Raw genomic sequence first — 12,554 nt, forward strand, 5'->3', positions numbered from 1 at the left:
CTCCTCAGGTTCCTTTCCAACTTTTCCCCTCTCACTTTAAACCTATGCCTCTCTTGTTTTCAATTCGGCCCACCCCAGGGAAAGGACCTTGCCTATTCCCCTTGTCCACACCCTTCTTGATTTTATAAATCTCTATGGTCACCTCCTCAGCCTCTGACGTTCCAGGGAAAATAGTCCCCAGCCTGATCAGCCTGACCCTGCAGTTCAAACCTTCTAACATGCTTGCCAATCTTTTCTGAGCCCTTTCAAGTTTCGCAACATCCTTCCTACAGCAGGGAGACCAGAATTGAATGCAGTATTCCAAAAGTGGCCTCACCAATATGTCTGTAACATGACCACCCCATCTCCGATACTCAATGTTAAAACCAGTAAAGGCAAGCATGAAGGAACTGTGTACTTGCACCCACAAGGTCTCTTTGTTCACAATCTCTCCCTAGGGCCTGACCATAAGCTGCATAAGTCTTGCCCTGGTTTGTGTTCTTCAGCATTTTTTCCATTTTCCCACACGGCCTTGTATTATTGACTTTGCCTTTTTTTCTCCCTTGCACACCTTCATTAACACACATCTGATGCCTTAATCGCTCCTTCTCCACCGTTAGCAACCTCTGCCTTTGGCTCTGGGCACCCTCACCATCTGCTGCCCTTGCTCGTACACCCTCATGTCGACCAACTAAAAACTGTCTTTTTCCAGCCCCAGTCTGTCATGAACGGGAGACAGACCAGACTCTTTCATGTTTTTTTCTCTGCACGCAAGGTGCCTGATCTGTTAGCTTCGTCCAGCTTACTCTATTCGAACTACATTTCCCATTCTGCCTCTGGGACCTGCACTTGTGCAGTTATGGCTGGGAGCTTGGTGCCATCCCTGTAAGTAGCAGGCATGGGGAGGGATGGAGTTTATAGAAACCCTCAATCAACACCCTCCCTCAACCAACTTCCCCCTCTATTTCCATCGACACCCTCCATCTACACCAACTGCACCTTCAACCTCCCCCAACTGTCCCCTCTTCTTTTCACCAACTCACTCCCCACCATCCTTCCCCTCCCCCTCCTTCCACCAACTCCCTCCTCTCACTGCACCAACTCCGCTTTCTGTCGACCAGCATCCCATTATCCCTTCACCAGCACTGCCCCTCTCCCTCAACCAAGATGTCCCTCCATGAACTCCCTCTCCCCCTCCACCAACATCCTCCTTCTACCAATGTCCTCCATTTACCAAGCGCCCCCATTTCCCTCTAACCACATCACCCCTCCTTCCACAAAAATCCTTCCTGTCCCTGCACCAACATCCGCCCTCTCCCTCCAGCAACTCCCCCTCTCCCTAAACCAAAATCCCCCTTCTCCATCCACCAACAACCTTCTCTCCCTCCAGCAAATCTCCCTGTCCCTCCACCAATATTGCCCTTCTACCAACGTCCTCCATCCACCAACTACCCCCTCCGTCCACCAGCACCCCATCCCTCAACCAAGATCTCCCTCCAACATTCCTCTACCCTCCACCAAAATCATCTCTCTACCTCCACTACCATCCCCCCCTCCACTAACATTCTTCTGTCCCTTCCCAACACACCCCTCCGTCCAACAACATGCCCCTCTCCCTCCTCCAACATCCTCCTCCTCCCTGTATAAACTCACCCGTACCCCTCCATCAACTCCTCCGCAAGAGTCTGTCCCTACAGTCAGGAGTGGTTATTAATCCTCAAACCCACCGCAAAGCTACAGAAACGGACCCTTCAAAACATCCAAGTATCATTTGCTTTCTTCTCACAACATGTTAATGAGCCACAGACGAGGAGTGTTGCTCGGGCCATCTCGGTTGGGGGAGCTGGGGGTGAGCAGGTTGGGATGGGGCTGAATTCAGACACGAGCCCATTGCTGTGGGCTCCACTGTCACCCCAGAACACGTGCTTTAAAAGGGAACGGTGGAGTTTGGTTTGGCCCCAGCCTGCTTTTTGTGCCAGAGAATTCCTACAGGCTCTCCACTCTCAGGGTGAAAACATTTTTCCACATCTTAGTCCTACCCTGTATCCTTAGCCTATGACATCCCCTTGCTTGTTGGCTCCCTATTCATTATGAACATCCTTACTGTGTTTATCCTGGATTGTCTTGTTGGAATTTGATAAGTTTCTATAGGATCCACCCCCTTATTCTTCTCAATTCCACTGAGTACAGTCCGAACTGATCCGGACTCTGTCCATACGTCAGTCCTGCCATCCCAGCAATCAGTCTGGTCAATCTTCCTCGCACTCCCTCTGTAACCAGGACAACCTTTCTCAGATCAGGAGATCAAACTGTGTACACCGTACTCCAGAGGTGGTCTGACCCGGTACAATCACAGCAAGATATCCCTGCTCCTGTACTCAAACTCAATGTATCATTGGCCTTCTCTACCTGCAATGATGATTTTCAGTGATTGATGTACAAGGGGCACCCAGGTCTTGGTCTACCTCCCCCTTTCCCGATTTAATCACCATTCAGATACTAATTAGCCTTCCTGTTTTTTGCTCTAACCGTGGATAACCTCATGTTTACACACATTACACTCCATGTGCCATGCATTTACCTACTCCCTCAACTTGTCCAAATCATACTGAGGCATCTCTGCATCATCCTCACAGTTCATCCTCGTGTGATTTGAATCCATGCGCCACATAAGACAGTGTTCCAGGTCCAAAGGGGCTGGGATTGGGGCAACGTCCAGGCTGGGGCTGAAAAGGACCAAGCAACATTCATACCACATAAATGGACCATCTCCAGTAAGAGACAATCTGCGAAACATTCCCTTGACATTCAATGGCGTTACCGTCACTGAAGCTCCCCACTACCTACATCCTGAGGGTTATGGTTGACCAGAAACTGAACTGGACCCATTCTATATCAATCCTGTGGCTAAAAGAGCAGGTCAGAGGCTGGGAATCCTTCAGTAAGTCACTTCCCTCCTGACTGTCCCCTTCTCCCTCCACCAAAAGCCTGTCCCACCATCGACAAGGAAGGTTTGATGGGATAATCCCCAGTTGCCCTGGACAGGGTTAGCTCTGACAACACTTGAGAAGCTTGACACCATCCAGGGACAAAGCAGTCCCCAGTGGATTGGCACCACATCCACTCCGTCCACCCCCAACAATCATTAGCAACAGTGTGTACTATCCACGAGATGCACTGCAGAAATTCACCAAAGATCCTCAGGCAGCACCTTCCAAACCCACGGCCATTTACATCTCGAAGGACAAGGGGCAGCAGACATATAGGAACACCACCCCCTCCAAGATTCCTTCCAAGCCCCTCTCCACCCCGACTCAGAAATCTATCGCAGTTCATTCATTGTCACGACGTCGAAATCCTGGAATTCCATACCTAAGGGCATTAAGCCCCTCTCCACCCCGACTCAGAAGTCTATCGCAGTTCATTCATTGTCACGACGTCGAAATCCTGGAATTCCATACCTAAGGGCATTAAGCCCCTCTCCATCCCGACTCAGAAATCTATCGCAGTTCATTCATTGTCACGACGTCGAAATCCTGGAATTCCATACCTAAGGGCATTTGGAGAGTGTGAGTAAACAGGAAGCGGTTCGGGTCCGTTGGGATTGTGTAGCCTGACCCCCAACCCCCGACCTTAAAAGGCTCTGTCAAGGTTTCCCTCTGTCGGGGGAAGGTGGGGAAGCTGTCTGACAGCTCCACACTGGGTGACTGATGGATGCAGGGAGATTAAACAGCAGGGGACAGTCACTTACAGCTCATTCAGAGTCTGCTGTCACAAGGGGGAGGTCACACAGGAAGCAAAAGCTTTACATGTTCGTTATTCCACCAGCTCACACAGCACTGCCTGACCTGGTTTTAAGTGGCTGGCTGTGATAAGGCACCAATTCTCAATTCATTCCTTCTCAAAGTCTGGACAGCAACCAACCCACCTAGAGAGAGAGAGTGTGATTTTCCCTTTAAAAGGAGTTCCTGGCAGGGACAGAGAGAGATTCTTTCAACATACATACCCGCACACAAACACTCATACTAACTCTGTCTCTCTCTCTCACACACACAGAGCTAGCTGTGTCACCTCTAATATAGCGGGGTGACCTACAGTTACAGCCTTGACCATGGGCCGTGTCGGGGGTAGTTGCCACAGAGCCAGGATGACACACCCCATCCCAAAGACTACCTCCTTGGTCCCACCCCACCTTTGCTTGGGCACAGCCAAAAGTACCCTTCCTCCGCCACATCCTACACTCACATAGGAACCCTGTCTTCTTCCCGGGACGCAACTCTACCCTCTCTCTCTGTCTATCCGTCATTGTGTCTTGGAGAGGGCCTAGAGCCTGGACTTGTGGTGGAAAGGGGACTCTCGGTAGCTGTAGGCCTAGAGCCTAGACACGTGGTGGAGAGGGGACTCCTGGCAGCTGTAGGCCCGGAGCCTGGACTCGTGGTGGAGAGGGGACTCCTGGCAGCTGTAGGCCCGGAGCCTGGACTCGTGGTGGAGAGGGGACTCCTGGCAGCTGTAGGCCCGGAGCCTGAACTCGTGGTGGAGAGGGGACTCCTGGCAGCTGGAGCCTGGACTCGTGGTGGAGAGGGAACTCTTGGCAGCTGTAGGCCCGGAGCCTGGACTCGTGGTGGAGAGCGGACTCCTGGCAGCTGGAGCCTGGACTCGTGGTGGAGAGGGGACTCCTGGTAGCTGTAGGCCCAGAGCCTGGACTCGTGGAGAGGGGACTCCTGGCAGCTGTAGGCCTGGAGCCTGGACTCATGGTGGAGAGGGGACTCTTGGTAGCTGTAGGCCCGGAGCCTGGACTCGTGGTGGAGAGGGGACTCCTGGTAGCTGTAGGCCTAGATCCTAGGCTCTTGACAATGGCGGTGCCTGAATGGGGGTCTCCAGGCAACAGTAGGTCCAGAGCCTTGTCTCTTGACTGTGTCAGCGGTGACAGCAGAGCCAGGCTGTCTTGGGGCATCAGCGTTGTCACCACTATTCCGTGAGAGGGATTCCTGGAGGACTGGACCAAATTGCAGAAGCTCTGAGCCTGTGCTTAAGACCCCAATTTGAACATAAGTGGAATTCTATTTAAGTAATTTCTGAAAATAGTGCAGATTGTGGCAATAAAACACTTTTCACAGTATCCTTAAGATATATGTGGCAATAAATAAATCATTCATTCATTGCCTCTCTTTCTGAGTCGTTATCTTTCTCTCTTTGAATTGTCTCATGTTTATCTCTTAACTATTCTCGCTCTGTCTCATAATCATTCTCAGGCTCTATTACAATCATTCTCTCTCTCTCTCAATCATTCCCTGTCTCTTCCTCAATCATTCTCTCTCTCAATCATTTTCTGCCTCTCCTTCAATTCATCTCTGTCTCTCAATCATTCTGTCTCTCTCTCTCTTGCCCTGTCTCGCTCGATCATTCTCTTTGTCTCAATCACTTGTCTCACTATCCTTCTCTCTCTCATTCATTCTCACGCTCTCAGCCCAGAGTTAGCTGGTGAACAGATCTCGGCATGAGTTATGTTGCAACTGTTTTGGATAACTGCAAGTTTCCCTCAACTTGCGTTTGAAATAACTGCACAGAGGCTGGTACCTCATGGCTGAGTCACTCTTTATTTGACGTGAGGAATCTGTAAGAACATCAGCAGTGTTCCACAGGTATCAGTTTTGGGTCCACTCTTGTTTGTCAATTATATAAGCGAATGGGATGAGAATTTTGGAGGAATGGTTTGTAAGTTTGCAGATGACACCTAAACTGGTGATGGAGTGGACAGTGAAGAAGGTTATCTGAGACGACAAAGGGGATTGAGATGAGACAGAATACAGGAAGAGGCACATTGCTTGACATCATGGTGCAAAGATAAATTTCTCTCCCTCAATTTCAGCAAAAGCGAAAGAACTGATTGTCAATTTCAGGAAACGAGGAGAGGAGCGCACCTGTCTATATCGACGGAACCAAGATGGAGAGAGCCAAGTCCCTAGGGGTGACGACCACCAGAAATCTGTCCTGGACCATCCGCATTGACATGAGGGGTAAGAAGGCATGGAAATGCCCCTTCTTCCTTGGGATGCTAAGCAAGTTCAGCATGCCTGTAAGGAGGCTCACTGACTTTTACAGGTGCACTACAGAAAGCATTCTGTCTGGATGCATCACAGTGTGGTACGGCTCTGCCCAGGGCTGTAAGAAACCACAGACAGTTGTGCACACAGCCCAGACTGTCACCATTCCATCCATCGACTCCATCTACACTTCTCACTGCTGCAGGAAAGGCACCCAACGTCAGCAAAGACCGCATCTGATCTCATCCACCAGGCAGAATCATAGAATCCATACAGTGTGGAACTAGGCCATTCGGCCCATTGGGTACACACTGACCCTCTTAAGGGTATCCTACCCAGAACCACCATCTAACTCTACCCCCATAACTCTGCATTTCCCATGGCCAATCCACCCTAACCTGTACATCTCTGGGCACTGCAGGGCATTTTCCCATTGGCCAATCCACCCTAACCCACACATCCCTGTGCACTGCAGAGCAATTTAGCACAGCCTATCCACCATAACCCGCATATCCCTGGGCACTGCAGGGCAATTTAGCACAGCCTATCCACCATAACCCGCACATCCCTGGGCACTGCAGGGCAATTTAGCACAGCCTATCCACCATAACCCGCATATCCCTGGGCACTGCAGGGCAATTTAGCACAGCCTATCCACCATAACCCGCATATCCCTGGGCACTGCAGGGCAATTTAGCATGGCCAATCCACCCTAACCCGCACATCCCTGTGCACTGCAGAGCAATTTAGCACGGCCTATCCACCCTAACCTGCACATCCCTGGGCACTGCAGGGCAATTTAGCACGGCCAATCCACCATAACCCGCATATCCCTGGGCACTGCAGGGCAATTTAGCACAGCCTATCCACCATAACCCGCATATCCCTGGGCACTGCAGGGCAATTTAGCACAGCCTATCCACCCTAACCTGCACATCTTTGGACTGCGGGAGGAAACTGGAGCAAGTGCATTCAGGCACAGGGAGAACATGCACATTCTACACGGGTATCTGCACCATGGCCGGAATCGAACCTGGGACCCTGGCGCTGGAAGGCAGCTGTGCTAACCACTGAGCCAACATGCTGAAAACATACAAAAGTTTAAACACATGCACCAACAAATCCAAGAACAGTTCTCCTTCCCGCTGTTCCTAGATTTCTGAATGGACCTCTCAAATTTCAAATCAAATGTTGGTCTTGCTCATTGTTGGCCTTCTCCGCAGCCGTAATTATGTATGCCTTGCTCTGATCGATCATCCTCGAGATCTTTGTACAGTATGATCTGCCTGTACTCAGGCGCAGGCAACGACAAGGAATCAAATTGGGTGAATGGGCTGAGGAATGGCTGATGGAGTTGAATCTGGTATAAATGTGAAGTGTCACATTTTGGTAAAACAAACCAGGAGAGAATTTATAACGTTATTAGTAGGGTCCTGGGTAGTGTCACAGAGCAGCAAGACCAAGGGGCTCAGGTGCAGAATTCTTTGAAAGTTTTGTCGTATATAGACAGGCTAGTTAAGAAGGCATTTGGCACGCTTTCCTTCATTGCTCTGACCTTTAAGCATAGGAGTTGGGACATCAATGAGGCCTTTTCTGGAATATTGTGTGCGCATCTGGTCACCCTGTTATAGGATAGGGCTATAGACCAGACCAACCACCCTCAAAATATTCAAGAGGTAGTCTAGACAATAACTTTTTTTAATTTAAAGGTGAACGTAATGAGTTGCATTCCAGGTGCAATTGGATTGGTAAAACTACTGGGTTTAAACCAAAACACACTTTATTCGCCCATGTTAGTTAAAATACAGCAAAAGGAAGAAGAAATTAGAATAACAACTCTACTGGAAAACTTATCGGATAATAAATAGAGTAACTGTTCCTCAATAATCGTTCCAATACTGTAACAGCAAAAAGGCAAATTCTGCAAAACAGATTGGCTTAGTTGCAGTTCTCCAATCTAGGAGGAAAGAACATCAAAGGACAATTCTGCGAGTGAGAGAGAGTTCCAGTTTTTAGCTGTAGCAAAGAAAGATGTGGCAGCTTTTGTCACGACCCCAGCAGCTTCAATGGAATAGCACAGCCTATCCACCATAACCCGCATATCCCTGGGCACTGCAGGGCAATTTAGCACAGCCTATCCACCATAACCTGCACATCTTTGGACTGCGGGAGGAAACTGGAGCAAGTGCATGCAGGCACAAGGAGAACATGCACATTCTACGCGGGTATCTGCACCATGGCCGGAATCGAACCTGGGACTCTGGCTGAACATTCTGATTCTGTGCAAGTGTGACCCCACCCAGGCTGCTTCTCTTGTTCCAACCTTTTTTAAAAATCCCCAATTTTCTCATAGAGTGCTCGGCACCCACAGCATCATTTCAGAAGGATATTATTAAATTGGAGAGGGCTCAGAACAGATTTGCCAGGACTAGAGGGTTTGAGTTGTAGGATAGGCTGGGACCTTTTTTCACTGGAGAGTAGGAAGTTGAGAGGTGACATGGTAGAGTTCTATAACATCATGAGGGGAATGGATAGGGTGAACAGGCATGGTGTTTTCCCCAGGGTAGGGGACTCCAAAACTAGAGAGGCATAGGTTTGAGGGGAAAAGGGCCCAAGGGGCAACTTTTTCACACAGAGGGTGATGCATGTGTGGACCGATCTGCCAGTTACAACATTTGAAAGCCATTTGGATAGGAATATGAATTGGAATGGGCCAAACGCAGGCAAATGGGACTAGTTTACTTTGGGAAACTTGGGACTGTTTCTGTGTTGTGTGACTCTATGACTCTAATCCTTTTCTCTCTCTCAATCAGCCTGTCCCTCAATCATTCACTCTCTATCTCTCCATCATTCTCTCTTGATCATTCATTATTCTCTCAATCTCTCTCTCTGTCATGCCCATTCTCTTTCACATTCATTCTCTCTCACTCAGCCATTCTCCCATTCAACCAATCTCATTCTCTCATTCATTCTCTCAGTCATTCTCTCACTCAATTTCTTGCTCTCATTCAAGCATTTTCTCTTTCTCTGTCATTCTGTCTCACTCTTTGAGTAAGTTCTCACCCACCATTGTATCCCCCCCCGTTACTCTGTATTTCCTTCTCATCACCTCCTCAATTTCTTCCCCTAATTTCCGCTGTATGTCTCTTTCCCCTCTTCTCTTTTCCACATTCTTTTATTTGCCCCCTCTCTCGCATGCCCTCAGTAAGGTTTCATCGTCTCTTTCCCTATTTTTCGCTCACTGTCTCTTTTCCCCATCTCCCTTTTCTGCCCTCACTCACTTTCCCCTCTTTTTCTATCGTTCCTTCTCTCCCACTTTCACTCCCCTTTCTGTATCTTCTCCCTCCTTTTCCTCTCACTAACTCTCCCCCCAAATTCTCTCCATCTTGAATCAGAGGGTCATACAGCATGGAAACAGACCCTCCAGCCCTTCCAGTCCATGGCGAACACAGTTCTGAACTAAACCAGTCCCTCCTGCCCGCTCCTGGCCCACACCCTTCCTATTCATGTACTTATCTAAATGCCTTTTAAAAGCTGTAGCTGTACCCACATCCACCACTTCCTCAGGAAGTTCTTCCCATACATGAAGCACCCTCTCAGTTAGCAAAAAAAAATGCCCCTCATTTCCTTTCTAAAATTAACTCCTCTGACCTTAAAAATACACCTAGTTTGGAACTCCCCTACCTTAGAAAAAAGTCAGTTGCAATTCACTTATCCATACTCTTCATGATTTTATAAATATCTATAAGGTCCAGTCCCAGCCTATCCAGCCCCTCCTTATACCTCAAACCCTCCATTTCCATTAGTATCTTCTGAACCCTCTCCAGCTTAATTATATCCCTCCTCTAGCAGGGCAACCAGAACTGGACACAGTGCTCCAGAAGAGGCCTCACCAATGTCCTGTATAACCTCTACGGGACATCCCCAGCTCCTGTACTCAAAGCTCTGAGTGATGAAGGCAAGTGTGTCAAACACCTTCTTAACCCCCCTGTCTATATGTGGCATAAACTTCAAAGACTTATGTCCCTGAAGCCCCTAGGTCTCTCTGTTCTACAGCACTACCCAAGGCCCTACCTTTAATTGTCTAAGCCCTGTCCTTGTTAGTTTTAACAAAATGCAGTACCTCACACTTATCCAAATTATACTCCATCTGCCACTCCTCAACCCTTCTCTACTTTCCCTGTGTTTTGGCTCTCCTTTTTTCCCTTGCCCTTTCTCTCCCTCTCTCTTGTTTCCTCTCACTCTCTTGTTCCACATCTCTTCTTTTCTCTCTCTCTCTCTCTCTCTCTTCCACTGCCTCTTTCTTATTCTCTGTCTTCTCCTCCACCACCCTCTGTCTTTTGCCCTCATTCTGTCTCCCCTACCCCATCTACTTCTGTCTCTATCTCGCTCTGTCCAGCCCCCAGACTCTCTCGCTCTCTCTCTGTACAGTTTTCAAGACCTGATAAAAATTCACTCAGATTCTGAGGCAGGGAATTATGCTGAACAGATGCCTAAGAGAATGAAAAAAAGCGATTTTATTTTGCCTTTTGGAAGCAGTGCAGTCATTTCAACACAGACGGAAATTATCACAATAGAATTCATTCTATCTATATGAATCTATATAGTGGAACATAGATATACACTGTGATGTTTATGGAGTACATTACAATCCCCAGACTGCCAAACAAACATCCTCCTCTCCCACACAGGAACTCTGCAAACAAACCCTCGCTCACTAACCCACACTCAAAGTGAAGGGACTCTCTCTCTCTCCCTCCATCCCCCTTCCCTCTCATTCCATCTCACTGACTCCATCTCTCTCTCTCTCTGTCAGGAAAATCTTCGAGAGAGGGAGAGAGAGAGAGAGGATGGGGTGTGGAGGGAGTGGGGTGGATGGAGTGGGGCTGGGGAGAGGGAAGAAAATGGAGAGTAAGGGAAAGTGGGGTGAAGTATGTGGGGGGGAAAAGACTTGCCCTCTTATGTTTCCACTTTCTTTCCACCCTCGAATGTTTATTCTGTCTCTCACACTCCACCTCTCTTTGATATCTCTCTCTCTCTCTCTCTCTCTCTCTGTCTCTATCTGGGACCCGTTTCAAAGATTCCCTCCTCAACCCCATCACCCTTCCTCCCCCTCCTCCCCGAGTCATCCCATTTCCCCTATCTGCCCTCCTCTTCCCACTCCCCCATCTCACCCTCCACCTCTAAACACTCCATCCCCTATCTCCCCATCTTCCCCTCTCCCCTATCTTCACCCACCCCCATCTCCCCATGACATCCTCATTTATCACTCTATGCCCTATCGACCCCTCCTCCCCATTTCCTCCCTCCACCATAACCCCTTCCTTCCCCTATCACCCTATCCCCTATCTCACTTCATCTCCCTGCGCCGCCATCTCCCATTCCTCTCCCTATCACCCCATGCCCTATCTCCTCCCCATCTCCCACCTTCCCAATCCCCCCATCTCCCCTTTCTCCCTCGATCACCCCATCCTTTATGTCCCCTCCATCTCCCCCTTTCCCCCATCCCCTATTCCCCCCATCTACTACTCCTGTCCCTATCACCCCATCCCCTATCTCCCCTCCCCTCCCCGTCTCCTATCACCCTGCTTGCTCACCTATCACCCCATGCCCTATAGACCCCTTCTCCCCCATCTCATCCCTCCCCTATCATACCCTCCTCTCTCTATAACCCCAATCCCCAATCTCCCCCCATCTCTCTGCTCCCCCATCTCATGCTCCTCCCCATCACCACTATCCCTTATCTCCCCCAATCTCCCTGCTCCCCCATCTCCCCCTCCTCCCCATCACCACTATCCCCTATCTCCCACCCATCCCCTTGGTCCCCCATCTCCCCATCCTCTCCCATAATCACTATCCCCCATCTGCCACCCATCTCCTCGTTACCGCATCTCCTCCTCCTCCTCCCCATCACCATTATCCCCTAGCTCCCACTAATCTCCTCATTCCCCCATCTCCCCATCCTCTCCTTATCACCCCATCCCCATCTCCCATCTCGTCCCTCGTCACCACCATCCCCTATCTCCCTTTTTCCTCCCCATTCACCCTATGCCCTATATCCCCATCACCCCATTCCCTATCTCCCCTCCACCCCTATCTCCCCATCCCCATCACTCCTATGCACTACCTCAGCCCTCCTCCCACAATCCCCCATCCCCTATCTCCCACCTAACCCTTATCATCCCTTATCCCCCATCACACTCCCACCCCAACCTGCCATCACCCCTAACCCCTCCCCACCCCTCACCGTCGTACCACGAGGGAGTGGGGAGGAGGTCAAGGTATCTCCCCGACCATCCCTCAGTCACCCCTGCTCCCCCCACCTCCACTGTATCACCCTCTTCCCCCCACACCCCCATGGATCACTCCCACCCCCTTTTACCCCTCTCGCCGCCCCCAGGACTGGTATGTATGGGCTGGTTCTGACCCCTCGGGTTGGTATGTAAGGGCTGGGCCTAGCGCCCTCGGGGGTGTGTTAAGGAAGGGTTGGACCTAGCCTGCTTGGGGTGGGGGGGGGAGTGTTAAGGAGGG

General features: G+C 49.9%; 1 protein-coding gene and 1 long non-coding RNA gene across 3 annotated transcripts in view; one reads left to right on the top strand and one right to left on the bottom strand.

The window, feature by feature from the left end:
* The window catches only part of LOC132207474 (perforin-1-like), a 43,227-nt gene extending 39,595 nt beyond the window's left edge, over positions 1–3,632 (bottom strand). Inside the window, exon 1 of one of the 2 annotated variants that reach the window (XM_059643124.1) lies at positions 3,441–3,632. In XM_059643124.1, coding sequence (XP_059499107.1) covers positions 3,441–3,493 — 53 coding nt within the window. In that variant the 5' untranslated portion in view covers positions 3,494–3,632. Of the gene's footprint in view, positions 1–3,351 lie in introns of both variants that reach the window. The other variant, XM_059643123.1, reaches the window with a different exon arrangement.
* LOC125450140 (uncharacterized) overlaps positions 1–5,028 on the top strand; it is a 54,780-nt gene extending 49,752 nt beyond the window's left edge. The window contains exon 5 of the long non-coding RNA XR_009443491.1: positions 4,036–5,028. This is a non-coding gene — a long non-coding RNA (uncharacterized LOC125450140). The remainder of the gene's footprint in view (positions 1–4,035) is intronic.
* The last annotated feature ends 7,526 nt before the right edge of the window (positions 5,029–12,554 follow it).

This window comes from Stegostoma tigrinum, chromosome 48 (assembly GCF_030684315.1).
Source record: "Stegostoma tigrinum isolate sSteTig4 chromosome 48, sSteTig4.hap1, whole genome shotgun sequence".
Taxonomy (NCBI): domain Eukaryota; kingdom Metazoa; phylum Chordata; class Chondrichthyes; order Orectolobiformes; family Stegostomatidae; genus Stegostoma; species Stegostoma tigrinum.